Source organism: Drosophila subobscura, chromosome J (assembly GCF_008121235.1).
Source record: "Drosophila subobscura isolate 14011-0131.10 chromosome J, UCBerk_Dsub_1.0, whole genome shotgun sequence".
Lineage (NCBI taxonomy): Eukaryota > Metazoa > Arthropoda > Insecta > Diptera > Drosophilidae > Drosophila > Drosophila subobscura.
The window spans coordinates 4,051,567-4,067,664 of record NC_048532.1 but is presented as its reverse complement, the minus strand read 5'-3'; the positions used below and the strand labels follow the sequence as shown (position 1 = coordinate 4,067,664).

The 16,098-nt window shown below is 45.2% G+C and overlaps 1 protein-coding gene across 23 annotated transcripts in view; it reads left to right on the top strand.

Annotated features, from left to right (window-relative positions):
* LOC117895768 (CUGBP Elav-like family member 4) overlaps positions 1-16,098 on the top strand; it is a 272,251-nt gene that overhangs the window by 213,874 nt on the left and 42,279 nt on the right. For 16 of the 23 annotated variants that reach the window (XM_034803645.1, XM_034803643.1, XM_034803660.1 and 13 more), the window contains one exon: positions 14,500-14,579. In XM_034803645.1, coding sequence (XP_034659536.1) covers positions 14,500-14,579 — 80 coding nt within the window. Of the gene's footprint in view, positions 1-4,129; positions 4,181-14,499; positions 14,580-16,098 lie in introns of all 23 variants that reach the window. The other 7 variants (XM_034803653.1, XM_034803655.1, XM_034803656.1 and 4 more) reach the window with 1 other exon arrangement.

The following is a 16,098-nucleotide window of genomic DNA, read 5'->3' as shown; positions in this document are numbered from 1 at the left end:
AGTATGCAGCACCAGTAGCAGAAGCAGTGGCAGAAGCAGCAGGCAGCCTGTCGCAACCACACATAAACTCTCATAGACACACTCACGGCCAATGTGCAATGTATCTGTCTCTCTGGCTTCAAAGCATTCCCCAAAACTGCATGGCATGCCAAGTGGCAAACTGCTTCTCCACTGCTCACCACGCATGGCTGGCTAATTGAATTTCTGCACATAGCACTGGCAAATTCTATGAGAGAGCTGCAGGCCCGAAAAAATAACGCCCAAATCCGACCCTCGACACAAGAACCGAAGTCGTGCGGAGTGTGTGCAACAAAATTGTGTCGCCGTTCAGTGCTGTTCAGGTGGGTGAGCTCTGCTTGGAGGGAAAATATATTGCCTGAAAAAAAATATCAGAAAAGAAGCTAAGTAGCCTTCACATAATTGCTCCGAGAAAAGTTTTTTAATCCTCTCCGGTGCCTCCGATGGAGTATACTCTCCAGCTTTGCCTCAAACTTTCGAATGACAGTTTAAGTTGTTTTTCAGGCTGTTGCTGCTGCTGCTGCCACTGCTGCTTTTGCTCTACTTGTTGTTTGGCCAACAAATTTTTACAGGCAGTCATTGTGGAGAAGCTCTACAAAGCTCTCCGCGCTGGTTGTCAACTCTCACCAGCAATGGCGCAAACAAAGATACACAGATACACATATACAGAGATGCACACACTCAGATATCAACGTGGCAGCTCTCGCATCATCATTTCATTTCAATTTCAATTTATATGAGCAAAGTTTTATGAAGTGCATGTCATGCTGCCTCTCCTGTTGCCACTCTCTCCATCCATCTCCATCCTCAGTACCGCACATACCAACGCACTGCATTTATTAAATTTCATTTCATTCCACCAACTCTATGCTCGTACTCATGTTTATTTTACAGCACACTAAAAAGTTCTAACAAGTGCTGATTGAGAGCGCTGCAAAAACTGTCAAACAGTGCCCAACAAAAGCACACAAACACACATAGAGACACAACACACACACAGAAATGTTGTAAAACTCAAATTGAATTTAACGCTTATGACATGCGAGAGCTCTGCTTTCATTTTTTTTTACAATAATGGCCAAGAGTGTGTTGGTATTTCGGAATTTGCCGCTCAAGCGTTGTTGATTGATTCGGGTGGGGAAATCCGAACCCAACCCATGCCATTCTATCTAAAATGGCTATGCCGATCTGCCAACGTCATTTATGACTCCCCCAGCACGGGCATAAACCTGATTTAGCTGAACTTTCGATAATTTAAGTTTCTGCATCTGTTGCATAGAGAGAGAGAGAAGCAATACCCCCAGGCATCGTAAAACATTCCACTTAATGTGCCTTAATTAAAACAAAACTGGTTCAGGCTGTTTCTCCGCTCTCTCTCCCTCTTCCCGCTCTCTCTCTTTCTCTCTTTGTGGGTGGTCTCTGCAGTCTATAACTATTTATTGTGTGGCACGAAGAAGCATTTGTACATGCATAAGAAAAAATCGGAGTAATAATAATAATGTAAGTTGTGGCATAAGCTCATAAGTGCCATTTAAGCCAGAGTCATCCTTGTTGTTGCTGCGGACTGCCACAGCTGCTGCCGCTGCCACTGCCGCTGCTCGTAAGCTAAAAGTCCCAGAGTCCTAAAGCCCAACTGCAAAATGCCACACAGGCCAAGGAATTAAAATACATATCAAAAAGGAAAAGGAACAAACGCGAACTTTGGCGTACCGTCCATAGACCAGCCAAAAACCAAAACCAGAAAACCCAGCCAGCAAACTTTGCCGTCGGAGTCGTTGCCATGGCCACAAGTCTTTTGTGAGGTCTGATCTCCTCTGAGCCTGAGTCGCTCTTTTTGCCTCTCCCGCTCTCTCTTCCTGTAAGTTTGTGTGTGGGCCGCAGTTTAATGCAGCTTAAATTTAATTGCAATATAGCTAAACTTTCATATACAGAGCGAACCGAGCGAAACAAGTGAGAGAGAGAGAGAGACAGCGACCGAGTCCAATACATTTTTATCACATACGTACAAATAGCAAAGGCAAAATGTGTTTAGGCTCTCCCTCTCACCGTGGCCTGTTTAATGCTAATTAACATGCTACACGCCCGAAACTATGATACGCATACTGACACTCGCACAAAGGTCAAGGCAATTAAGAGTACCCAGGCTGCGACAGGAGCAGCCGAGTAGGTACCCGGAACTAGCTGAAATGTAATATCCCCCAGCCAAGGGTCATAAAAAGGAACAGCTACCCTCACCAGATCATGCACCACTTAAGCAGATCTTTGATCTTGTCTCTAGCCAAATGTTACCAGCTTTGCGGGGCGACGTGTATACCCAGCCTCAAGTCGAGGCAATCTGGGTTTCTATCCACAATTTCGTTTCATTATGTGGGCGCGCTGGTGGCAAGTGTGCTTTATTAACACATTTCGTGGTCCACACACACATACAGCTACCACACAAACATATACTTACCTAAGAACATAACTTTTTTAGTACCCAGCGCCATCGCCCATTCCCTTGGCAGGCAGCCCTGATCTGCCCTGCGTGGACCGGCCATAGCGGCTGGCTGGCTGGCTTTAGTTGTAATAGTTTAATAAAGTAGTAAAAGCTGCGGAAATTAGATTTGACCGCAACACACGGGCACAGGAGACCCGAGACCAGAGACCAGAGGAAACTTTGCCAAAGCGCAGCCCAGGAGGTTGGTTCGAAAAAATGTTTTACACGACCACCACTGACTGCAAGGGGGAGGAGGAGAGAAACCCTTGGCATCTTCTGTTGCTTTTTTGGGCTCCAGGATTCTTGTCAATAAAAATGTCCAAAAAGTTTTGGCTTAGCATTAAACAAAAAGTTGGGGCTGGTTGAGAGCGCTGAGAGCTGAGAGGATGAAAAGGGTTGCCCAAGCATACTTTGAGAATGTGTCTGGGGATAGGCATAAGAATGAGGATAAAGATGAGGATGCGGATAGGGATGTGCTGCTTATTAAAGGTCGAGCGGAGCTGAGTCCCAGAGGCAGCGGCAGTTGTTACGGCAGCGGCAGGAAGAAGGCCTTGCAGCAAATTTAATTAACTCAGTTGAGCGCGTTCTCCTTCGCCTCGTATCGTTGGCAGTCCCGGCATCAATAAAAGATTAGTCCTATCAGCCATGAAGTATGGCACTTAAGATATTTGTTTTAGTTGCGCAGGATTATTGAAAAATTAATGCAATAATAGCAGACGTAGCATAGGAGGATTCGGATACGGATACGAGCTTCCACTGCAATTAGGCGAAAGCCTAACTGACAGAGACGCTGCCTCCTCCGTACTAATGGTTATTGATGTGCACGCTCATATACACGTAGTGGCATTCTATTTCCTCAGCCAGCACCTGGGGCCCTAAGGTAGGCTTTAATTTTAATAAACGCCATAAGGCAGCAGCCACTGAAAGTTTATTAAATTTCAGTCAACGGGCAGGCGCTTCTCTTGTGTCTGCTGTTGGGTGGCAGCTCCTGGGTCCTGCCACCTGTCAGTTGCACATATTTTGTTATTATCAGGCGCCGAGGCGCGGCGCCATAGCGTATGCCACATACATATTCCGAAGCTCATTTTCTAGCTCATTGCCGGGGCCAAGACATGAGCTAAATTAATTTATTCCACTTTTGTTGTTAGACAATATCCCGAGCAGCCGCCTCCACCTTCGCCTCCGGTAAGAGGATTCGGGATGGGTCTGGCAGCGCAGCGAAGGCATTTAATGAAAATGAAAACGTCTAGAGCCCGAACAGGATACGAGGCTGCCTCGGTCGCTATCCTTTTACAAAAGTGAAGGCACAACCTGAAATAAAATAATATAAAACTGACACTGACGATGGAACTGCCTGCCCGGGAGGCTGGCTTCCTTATGGCTTGCTAAGCTGCGTCAAGTGTCGACGGGCTGCCAAGGGTAGGGCTGCTGGGGCTGCTGGGGCTGCCAGACTCGGAGCGCCCAGTAAAACAAATGTTTATGTTTATGCACTTAAATCCTGGGTTGGTTCTGACAGTTTTTCCTGTGTTCCTTTGAAGTTTCCTTGGTTAAACCTATTATATTCGTAAACCCGATCGATAATGCTCTCTTGCTTTACCCGAACTCATTGAGATTTCATTCTTCTCTCTGTTTTAGGTAAGTGCACAAGGCTTCATCCTTACAACAGAACACGTGATCCACGTGGCGGTAAGCAGATGACAAAACACTATTTAACCATTCATCCAATGCAATGCATACCAGACGGTAGCCTCATCAGATCCCTCCTCCATGCATACTCCTACTCGTATGTTACATTTCACATTTTACCCCCCCTTACCCATGGAGCCAAATGCCCTTTTGCAAAATGCAAATGAATGAGTATCCCTGGCCACAGAAAAATATCAAGTATCAGCACATTGTCAGGCAACAATGAATAATAATAAGAGTAAACATTCATACTTTCACATGTAATATATGTCGAAGGCCAGTCTTTTGCATAGTATAATAAAACCTTTAGGTTGTCCCGAAAATACAATAAATAATTTCTAAATATGTTGCTTGGAAACTTCACACTTTGGCTGCCCAGTAGCACGATTTTGAGACGTTGCATTTTAGCTACATCAAATGTACACAGCCTTAGGCCTAAGCTTTTTCCCCTCTGGTTTTTGCTTCTGTTTTGTCGGCACTCAATCAAAAATCACATTTCCGTGTCGGCTGTTTTGCAAAAGCAAAAAAGAAAAATGCAAATAGCACTCGCTCCCAACCACACGGCCACAGATGAAGCAAATGTAATTAAAATTCGATATACTTGTTTTTGCAAAACTGCCCACAGGGAGAATCAGTATTGGAGCGGAGTTGGGTTTAGGCCAGTGCAACATCAACCCTGTGCCGTGCAGCAGGGCAGGGATAGGGTGGAGCAATTCCATACATTATCATTGTCAGCATCATCATCATCATCGTCATAGTAGTCGCCTTCGTCAGCTTCGTTGCAGGCTGCAAAATTTGGCAAAAATTTTAGCTTCAATTTAAATTTTTGGTCAGATTTGCACGTACTCGACTCTGCTTCGTGTGTGTGTTTGTAATTACATATACACACACCACACGAACACTCAAACGCACAAATACACCAACACAACCACACAATTCATGCAAATTGATGTTGCTTTTAGCATACACAGGGAGAAAAAGTTGGAGAAGCCAGGAGCAGCCAGAAACGGCAACAGGAGGGAGCGTTGAAAAATATTCGGTAGTGTCCGTCCTACTTTACTCCGCTCTCGGGCCCAAAACAATGAAGATTTATAATGCCCTTCTGGCCTCTGCTCCACTCCTCTTCACTCCACTCTACTCTACTCCACTTCTTCCGTTTGGCCACGGGGCCAAAAGCACTGTATGCCATAATAGCCATATATTAGGGTTCAGGAGCGATTTGGCTGCAGCCAACAACAATTGAAGCTGGCGGCCACCGAGAGAGAAAAACACTGGAAAAGAATATCTGCTTGGATAGACGAGGCGATAGATACCCTTTTAGAACGAGATGCAAACAAGCAACCTGAAATTTGGACAGAAAATCTGTCAGACAGAAAATAGGTATATAGAAATATAGGTTTCAAAAACCGAAATACCCTCTTCACAGGTTAAAAACCTGAAAAGAGGGAGGGAACTCGAGCTTTTTGATCGCTAGTAGTTGGAAGGAGCTTAGTCCTGAACTGAATCAATCTAGTAGAGATCCGACCTCATTGAAGTGCTGTTCATAAAACACTCTTGATATACATGCATTGATTCCGGGACGGACTCTCCTGATGCTGTCTCTGGCATTGTATAAGTTATGCCAATCACATAACAAATATATGTTTTTGCTCTTCTCAAATTAAATAAGAGCCGCAGAGCAGCATAGCATCACTACCAAACACCACCTCCACAGCCACCAACAGAAACAGCAACACCAACAACTACAAATTGCACACTCGAGCGCAGAGCGTAACAAAATTCAATATCGCTTTTAATTGCATGTTGCCTCGGCAACGGCAACAGCAACAGCAGCAACATGCGACAGACATTGTAAGCCCCTTGCAAACTGAACTGTAGAGCGGAGAGGTTGGGTGGGATGAAGGCCACTTATATAAGCCCGAATGGCTGGGACGAACCTGTAATTTAGCAAAATGTTATGTAAACTTTAAATCGAGTTATGCATTTTAATTGGTTGTTGTACAATTTCGCAAGCGGCACGTTTTGTTTGCCACATCACAGAACACACGGCCAGCTTGCAGCACACGGTTCAGAGCACAGGGCACTGAGCATAGAGCCCAGAGCCCAGAGAGCTGCCATTATGCTTACATACAATATACATACGTACATAAATACGCATGTGCACAAACAATTGGAACTGCTATACTTCACAGATTTTTGCGTAATACAATTGAAATCTTGTTCAATTAAAACCATTCTCAATATGATTTAAAGGCATTCTTACTGTTTCATACTTGAAAGTTTTCCTTTGTGCTTGCAGCTGGAGTGGCTTCTTCCTGCTTTACTATGGAAATACTACCAAAAAAAAAGCACTCGCTCACCTGTTTCACATTTCTGGCTAATTAAATAAATTTCGAGGCACACAAAGCCACCAGAGAGTGCAGCGGACGCATTTGTCTCGTCAAAGGCAGCGGCGGCTTCAAGTTAATCTACCTCATGGCTTAATTGCTGCCACTGCCACTGCGGTGCCACTGCAAATTGCACCCAAAAGGCCAACAGCAACAGAGCAGTTACTTCCCCTTCTCCAGTTCCTTCCCCTTCTCCAGTTCCTTCCTCCATCTGCTGGTCTTGTCTAGGACGCTAACTCATTTTAATGATGCTTCTACCTGGGGCGCCTTAAGTGCAGTGGCAGTGGAAGTGGCTTGGCTGGTGTCGTCTTCCGCCGGTTTGGTCTCAGTCTCAGTCTCGACGCAATTATGGACAACTTGGCTGTGCTTACATGTGGCCAAATTGTTGTGGTCGTTGCTAGCTCCATCGCCGACTCGGGCGCATTAAAAATGAATAATGTGCGCGACTTGGGCGCACAATTTATGCACTCGCTGTCCGACCGCATCCAGATGCTTACCGGAGCCTGAACTTGAGCCCGAGCCCCGCCTGGCCCTTTTCAATCATATATAAATCCATGCAATCAAATTCCGTCGGGCAATACAATTAGCTTCGGCTTGGATCCCTCTACTCTTCGGGTGAAATAAATTTGTTGCATGCTTTTGGGCGCGTAGTTTATTAGGCTTAACCTACCTGTCCAGGTCGAGATACGGCACGGGTCCATGTCCTGGTCCCTGGTACCTGGTCCCTTGTCCCTCATGACTGGTCCTTGCTTATGCTTTGATGTTCCGGCTAAGCCCGGGTAAATTGATTTTCCTTGCCATGGGACCATGGTGTTGTCTTTATTTTTATTCCAAAGACCCCACGAAGTCAGCAATAAAGTTCAAATGAAGCGAGTCGCTATTAAGTTATGCGGCTTTAGCTCTTTAGTGCCCCCCGCGACTTTGTTCGGTGTGTTCCTTCGGTGAATAAGTGGTCGCATAAATCGTCAAAGAGTACGGAATGAAATGCTGTGGAATAAGCTGCAACAATGCCAGTCCATTGCCAGATAATCCTCTCACTGGAAGGACGTAACATTACCTAAATGGAGCTACCACCTATCAGAGTCATACAGCTGCTGAATGAGATTTAAGTTTATTTCCCATACGTCTTTCCCTCGTGCTAAATGCCGCTGCCCCGCACTATCCCGAAAACCTCAGCGCCCCAAACTGTACTGCGGTTTTAGTTGCATTTGACTTTGCGGTTTGACGTTGTTGCGTTTTCCCAGTGTTTTGTTGTTTTTATGTATTTGTTGCTCCTACTCTCTGGCCCGGACCGTGCCCCACTCCTTGTGTACAACACACGCAACAGCTTTTTGTTCACACTTTCGCCGGGCAAAAACAATTTTCCTCCCAAATCAGACTAGGAGAAGGAGCAGAAAGCAGAGAGCGGTGGGCAGAGCGCGTAGTGACTGCTGCCTGCCCCGCATGCATTGCGGTTTCTGTTGCATAATTATTATGTTGCGGTTGCCAACCCTGCACCCCTGCACACGTACTTGCCACCAGCCTCGTGTTGCTGTTGTTTCAAAAGCATTTACCTTGTTTGTGGTTCGCTGAGCGCTGGCAGCAGTTTTTCAGCGGCCCCTTTCTGGGCTGCCTCTAAATTACTTTTGTCTGGCCGGGGCTGGGTCTAGGAGTAAGTTGGCAGGCTGGTCGAGGCCTTTAAGTCTCTGACGATGCAGTTTTTTCGATATATGTGTATTTATAATAGTATATTTTTCTGCACCGCACCTTTCTCAACTTTAACGAGTTTTAAAGTGGCATTTGTGGGTAATTGTCATTAGCTGATTTGATTTGAAACTTAATGGAACTGAACTAAACGAAAATAATCATCTGTTTACCAATTCCATGCTATCAAAAAGATTGCTTGTCTTTAATATTTAAGCTTGTGAGTCAAACTCCACTGATGTTATAGTCGCTTTAACATGGGTTGGGTTGTTATGCGGAGAATCTGGCCCACTGAAGGGTTCAAAAAGGACACAAAACTAAACAACAGAAGTGCGACTGAAAGTGGAAGGAAGGAGAACTCCAACAGGAATAAGTTCTACCAGGAACTTTAGAGGGAGGGGAAGCAGCAGCAGCATACTTTTTCGGCTACGCTCAACAAATGTTACACAAACAGCAGTAAGAGATGGGACACAGAGGAAGCAGAGCGAGAGAGAAGGGTGAACAGTGACTATTTGGCTTGTCCTGGTCGGTCTTCTTCTTCATCTGTTGGTGTCATTTGTTAAAGAGGCTTGTCAACATGCCTTATAACAAGCTGGCTCGGACTTCAGAGTCAGACTCAGATCCCCAGCCAGACCCCCACAGTAGACTCTAAAGTGGAAGAAGGCAAGTCGAAGAACTTTTGGAGAAAAGAAGCCAGGGACAGAGGACATGGGACTGGGACAGTGCCAAAAGCAATAATATTCCAGCTTTTGTTATAGGTTTGGCTCTCGCTTTCGTAGCTAGATCGTACCCGGTGTTGGTGTTTGTTCGTATTTTGTAGCATACTTTTGTGCATTATTTGCACAGCTCTTGTACGGAACTAGAGACGAAGGCGACGCGTCGCCTGGCTCTGGCTTTGGCTTTTCAATTTGCCAGAGACATTTGTCTCTGTGTGTGTTTGTTTGTGTGTGTGTACACAAAATATTATTTTCTTAATTGGTGTTTATTGTGTGTCAGACGCACATACACTCACACACACGCAAACACGTCCGAGTAGAGGCGGCGAGGGCTGGTATAATTTTAGGCCAGCACTCGAGAGTGCCATAAAAATGTCAGCAATGCGGCCCTGGTCCTGGATCTGACGTTGGATTTGGATCTGGCCTCATCTATTAAATAGTTGTAGATAGAAACACACACAATTTCTTCCTTGTTGAAATGTAATTTCCAGTTTGCCTTTTTTGTTTGTGTGTCCATGCCCTGTGGCGCTCCAGAACTCGTACGTCCTGAGTGAATCAGGCAAATTTCCTAGTCAGTCAGGAGAACAAAAAGTCTCGTCTGCGACTGTATCTCTCGACCAGTGGCAAATTGCTTATGAAATTGCAATTTGAGCCCGCTCTGGACACTGATTTTTATTTAATTTGCCTTGCCTTAGACTTAAACTACAGAGCTGGAGAGTCAGTGGAAAATATATCACATTACACGTACGGGGAAAACATGACCGAAGGGACTCGGGCACGAACAGAGCTCCAAATATTTTGCATACGACATTCAAGGGAGTCAGAGTCCGTTCGTCTGCTGAGTAACGAATTGCTATTTACTAAAGTTGCATATCCTCAAAATCCTTTAGGCCTTTGTCCAGCAAAAGTTTCGTTGTTTATCAACTGACAAAAGGTAGTTGAAAGTTTCTTTCTTTCTCCCCCTCTCGCTCCCACCTCTTTCTGACCAAAATCAGTACGCTGCACGCGAGAGAGAGAGACAGACTGTTGGCTGGGGGATGCTGAACGGACACAGACCCCCTGTACTCTGTGTGATTTGTATGCAAAGTGCTGTGGCTCATGCCTGGAAGAGTTCAATTTCAGGCGGCTGCTGGGTCACAGTTTTGTTTGTGTTTGTGTGTTGGCAGCTCGTACTCGTCCTCGTACTCATACACGTACTCGTAGTTGGCCATATTGATAAGTTCTGCCTGCGATAAACTTGATTAGAAATGCTGGTCAAAGTTTTGTGGACACATATGTCTGTGCTATGTGTCTCTCCGTTGGAGTGACTTGAAACGACATTAGTTACCTGTCCGGGACATCATATGTTGCATGCAGATGAGTTTATTTGATTTCTTTTGGCATGAGACGCATTGAACTGCGAGTGCAATGCCACAAATGCAATTTTCAGTCAGTGCATCCATCCACAGATGAGTGGAGTGGCGAGACGAGCAGCCATCCTAGCATCCTTCATCATGCATCAAACAAATTCGATAGCCTTGCCGGGGCATAATAAGCGTAAACGATGGCTAACAAGATTCATGCTACGCTCTTGCGCCCAAGAGGCAAACATGCAATGGCCATCAACGTGGTCCAATCGGGTGACCATCTCATCCCCATTCTGGCTCCCTCACTCTGTCGCCGGTCGTCGGTCCTCTCTCCGACAAATGACTGTGACGCGACCGGTGGACAACGAATGTCGCGCGCTTAATGCAACTTTGTTGCTGATGCCTGTCCAGCCCTCCCTGCCTCCGCCCCTTGTCAACATCGGAGACAGAAACAGCAACAGCAGCAGCAGCAGCAACAGTAGTGGCAGCGATTGAAAAATCCCACTAGGGCGTTTTTAATTGGATTTTAAAATACTTGTCCCATGCAGCAACAGCAGCAGCAGAAGGAGCAACGGCAGGCAACATCAGGCATCACAGGCAGAGGCAGAGGAAGAGGCGGAGGTCCTTGGCAGGGCATAACATGAGCCTGCCGCTGCCGTTGCTACTGCAGCTTCCACAAACCTTCCAGCCGACAAGGCCAACATATCGACCCAAACCCACGTTAACAGTTTTGGGAAGGTGGTGAGGGGTCCTCAACACGCTCGTTATCCTTGTTTCCTGCTGCCGCTGCTGCTCCTGGTCCTGGTGCGGCTTCTCCCCCTGATCGTCCTGCTGCTGCTGCTGTGCACAATTTGGTTACGTGTTTGACCAGCGGCGATTTTTCATGGCAAGGCATTTTGGGGTATTTTTTTGTGTCCAGGGGGAGAATCGGGGTTTCCCATACATTAATGGCATTGCAAATTTGTATTGCAAATGTGCAAGTTGTGGCCAGGCATGAATACTCTCCAGAGCCCCTCCCCCCAGCATCCAGGCCACCATTCCTCCCCTCCCATAAATACCATAATCGCATGTGTTTGCATGAAATCTCGTGCAACTCAATTGTCGTACCATACTTTTTATGGTAGACAGAGATTGACCCATTAAGGCCAAATGTCGCCCGAAAACCAGATGGAAACTGCACAGCACAACCCATGCATTATTATTTGTATTTTCCTTAATGCTGTAAATACAAATTAACTTTTGCTGGAGGACGCTCTGGGAGAGCTCTAAAAACAAACAACACAACTTTTTACCCGACTAAAATTTTAATGACAGCTCAACTTTTGCATTATCATTAGCATATTTGATTAAAAAGTGTCATTAGGCTCAGCTCTTCTGCTTCTCTCTCCAGTCTTCAGCCGCTGCCTGCTGTACTTCTCTGCACTTTTCACACTTCTCCGGATGTTGCGAAAACCGGAACAAGACGCTAAAAACTTGTCGCACTCACTCACATTTTAATTTCAACTAGTTGCCGAGAATCAGGGACTCAAAGAGAGGGGGAGAGGGGGCGATCTACCCCACCTCTCTGGCAGTTAAGTAATTAAAGCGTTGCACTTTGTTAGCACTTTAAGAAAGACCGTTGTCCTGCCACCTGTCCTGCTCCGCTAATTGTCCGGAGTGGTCGCCGCTGCCGCTGGCTTGGCTTGATTTGTATGCAAATTGAATTTGACTTCTTCTGCGAGTACTCGTTGGTACATCAAAGCAAAAGTCGAGCTAACTGAACTGATGAGCTCCGACTCGGACTTTCTTCCGTCTGAGTCACCTCTTTGCCTGGCTAATTTGCTTTTAATTAATATAATGACTCCAAGTTCGACTCACAAATTATCCCTGACGACAGTTACATCGTCGCCTGAAAAAGGTAAATAGTCAAATGGAACCATTCAGTCTAAGTCCAAGACCTCAGCCTTGTAGTCAAACTTCAGTCAAAGATACACAAATAAGCTGGATGGCCGGCCATCTTGAGTGTTTGTCCAAAACGCTAATGCATATGCTAGTACGAGTGTTTGACTTGGAGTGTTGGGCGCCAGGAGCCAGTGGAACTTTTCAATAAATACGAAATGAGATAAAGAACTTACGCCTGCCCTGATGTAACAAAGGAATCATTTATAAAGCATTTTTAGATACCATTTAGAGCCTTCATATAGGTGAGCCTGCTACAAGCCTCCACAATGTTATGTCAGAAAAGTTATGCCAAGAAAAATATATTTCACATAAACATAAAGAAGTCTCCCCTAAAAAAATATTGTACAAACCAAAAGAAAAAAAAGGACAGAAAAACACGAAAAAAGGAACACAAAATAAACTTTGATTTAAGTTTACAAAAATGCTTAGCAATTGTGTTGCTTTATTAGCTTTTTTTGTGTGTTATTTTCTGTTGTTTTTCCATTTCGTTGTTCGCTGTCGGTTTTTTTGTCTGCTCTGCTTTGCAGCTGTGTGTGGATTAACAGGCAACAAAATATTTTATTTTTTATTGTTTAGCAACGCTGATTTGCACTCTTGTGTCCCAGCCCATGTCCCCTGTCCGCCTACGCGCCTTTCCGTTGTTTGGGACAGAGAAATTCTGGATTTTGTTGTCACTTCAACACAAAAAACATAAAATACCCAAGAGTCGACGAGAGTCGAGTCGAATCCACAGACGAGACGGGGGCCGAACCAAAATCCACTTGAATTTTTTACACTTTATTTTTTGTACATTTTCTGGGAAAGGAATACGAAAACGAAAAGGGGATTCGCTTCCAGCCCTTCGCGCTGTTTGCACGCGAAATTTGCGCTTGTCTGCCTTTCGGCTTGTCAGCTCGCATGTTGCATGGTTTTAGGCGGGATTTGTTCTGTTTTTCTGCCTCCACCTCTGCCTCCCTTCTGGAATAGCGTCAACTACAAAGGCAACAGATACAACCAACAGGGCAACCAGAACAAGCAGCGCAGGAGCAGGAGCAAAAGCAAGAGCCCAGGCCGCAATTTGGACACCCACCCATTCCGAACCCTCGCCGGGCCTGTGCCAAGGGTTTGGGAATTAGATGTTTTGGAGGGTTTTCAAACGGGTAGCCATGGTACCATCCCAGCTTCTGGGGTGGGTGCTGGAGGTCTTAATTTTCAGTATTGTTAATGTTGTTGCATAAAGAACAGGAAAAAACAAACGAAGAGCAAAGGTTAAGCTCGTAGAATGAGCGGCAGAAGCCCTAATTAATTCCTCGGCTTGGGGGTTGTGGAAAACAGAAGATAAATAATCTAGACTTCCTGGAGAAACTGTGGCTGGAGGTGCAGAATATAGTATTAATATTAAAAAGGCCAACTATGCAGGTAGAGTGCACCTGCCACTGATGAAACTCTTATTTTGTTCTCCATTTACAAATGTAAAATAATATTTGAACCATTCCGCTTTTGCCGCATTTTAAAATCGCTTTCAAGCACCAGCTTACATGTGGCATAAACCGCACTTACTACGCCCTGACTGTACCACGCTGTGCCCGCCCCCGCCCGGAAAGTCCTTACTTTTTGTGGTTATTACTGTATATTAAATTAGCATAAATGATTTTTAATAATTATGCCATTGAAGCCGGGCCCTGAAGACCCAGCCTTGGCGCCAGCCCCAGCCCTCTCCAACCAGCAGCTGGCACCCAAATTACAATATAATGAGCGGCGCAAGTGCAGCGTATATTTTTTTTGTATATTTTTCGGTTTGAATTTTACATTCCCTCCATGCCAGTCCAGCGCAGGCCGACTATTATTTTTATACAATGGGCGATGATGGGAGCACCACGATGCCACCATATGTCCATGTTGATTTTCATGCAAGAGTGCACGGAGCGATTCTTGCAAAAATGTTTTTTAATTGCACTTAAAATTTTATTTAAATGCCACACACACACGCATGCCGCCGAAACCGTCGCGGCTGTACGAGTATCTGATGCTGCATCAGCTTACGGCTCTCATACCCCGTCCCCCACTCAATGCCACTCGATTGGTCTTTATGGAATTTTTACTGATTTTAAAATTCAATATTAAATATTGAATATTGTGAAAATTTCCCCGTTTATTTTAGCATTGGAAGTCGAATTGAGTTTACCTGACACAGTTAGTTACACGATCACGATTGATTTTCATCCATTTCCGAGTGTTAATCAACCTCTTGTATGTCTCATTTACAGGCTGCGCTTTTGTCAAATTCGGCACGCAACAGGAGGCTCAGTCAGCAATAGCCAATCTACACGGAAGTCAAACTATGCCGGTAAGTGCACCAATTCTTTCCCATATTCGATTCCATTTATTGTAACTGAATGCCTGCCCGAAGCCAATGTACGCATGGTCAGGCTTCCCACGCCGCTTGGGCGTGAAATTAGAAAATTTTTATTTTGAGTTCACCTTCTGTCCAGGGCCCTCCTTGGCTCTGCTTTCTAGAGCACATGATGGCACTTGTGTGCGAATAATACGAAAATAATGAAATTTCAAACCTGAAGTACGCGTACTCAGGTTGTTGTTGGAAAGTACTTAGCAAACTTCATTTAAGCTACAAGTGCCCGATCCGCCCCGCCCCATTCCGGCCCGCTCCGCTCATCTTAAACTTTCACTTCACGTTTTATAAATAAAATTAGAATTAAATTAAATGCCGAGCAGCAAAATGTATTATTATTTTTCCTTCTGCGCCGCACTTCAATGGGAAATCAAGAAGCTCGTTCTACTCTAAATTTCTAAAATAAAAAAATACAAACGTAAAAAGCAAAAAGCTAAAAGTGAGGAAAAAAATAAATCAAAATAGCTTTTGGCCTGAGAGAAAAGCGGCAGGCAGAAGAACTACGAAGGTTTGCCGCCAAGTGACTTCATTATCCTCGAATTTTGTAAGGAATCAACATATATAGTCGAGGCTGATGCTGAGTCTGAGGCTGTGGCTGTGGCTAGCAGTGCGGCTGATGCCATGGCTACAGAGTAAAGAGCCGTTAGCTCTATGACAACGTAGCCCGGGAATTATTTCGTCTTTTTTCTCGCTTTACTTCTTGCGAAAAATAAATGAAATTTGCATGACACTTGAGTTATTTTGCACGTAAATTGCTTCTTTTGACAAACAAACAAGCAAATACACAAACCAGCTGCCGGAGAAGCAGAGGGAGGGAGGAGGAACTGGCAGGGGCTGGCGCCATTGTTGTTGTATTTTCGGTGTTTACAGGCAGCAGAGGCATCAGCAGCATCCATCCAGTGCAATCCCAAGTCTCCTCGGAACCATCCTTTTTCCATTCGCTTTCTATCGCTCCTCTTTCAGCAAACGAATTTTACATTTGGGGTTTTGTATGTGTTTGCGGGGTTGTTGCCGTCTCTTCTTGTCGCTCCATCCGTCTTTCTATCACTCTCGTTTGCTGGGATTCTCAAGTCGACAACTCGTTGCCGCATTTAAATTCAAATTCAAATATTGTTGATGAAATTTGTTGCTTAATTTGCAATTTAGATGCGTTTTTAAACAAACGCCGCGCTGCTGCTGCCTGAGAAATCATGTGTTTACTTAGGCGGAAGTTGATGATGATGATGATGGCGACAGGATGGGGCAGGAATTGTGGCAGTAACTGTGGCACCAACTGTGGAAGCAACTGTGGCAGGATGGAGGACAACTCCCAGCCGCGTAATTACAGCGGTTTGTGTGTGCGTGAATTCAGGGACTCTCAATTCGATGCCAGTTGCCGCCGGGCCACAGTTACACTTTTTCTGACTCAGAACCGGCGAAAACTTCAAAAATATAGCCGCAAGTCAAGCGCCAGAGC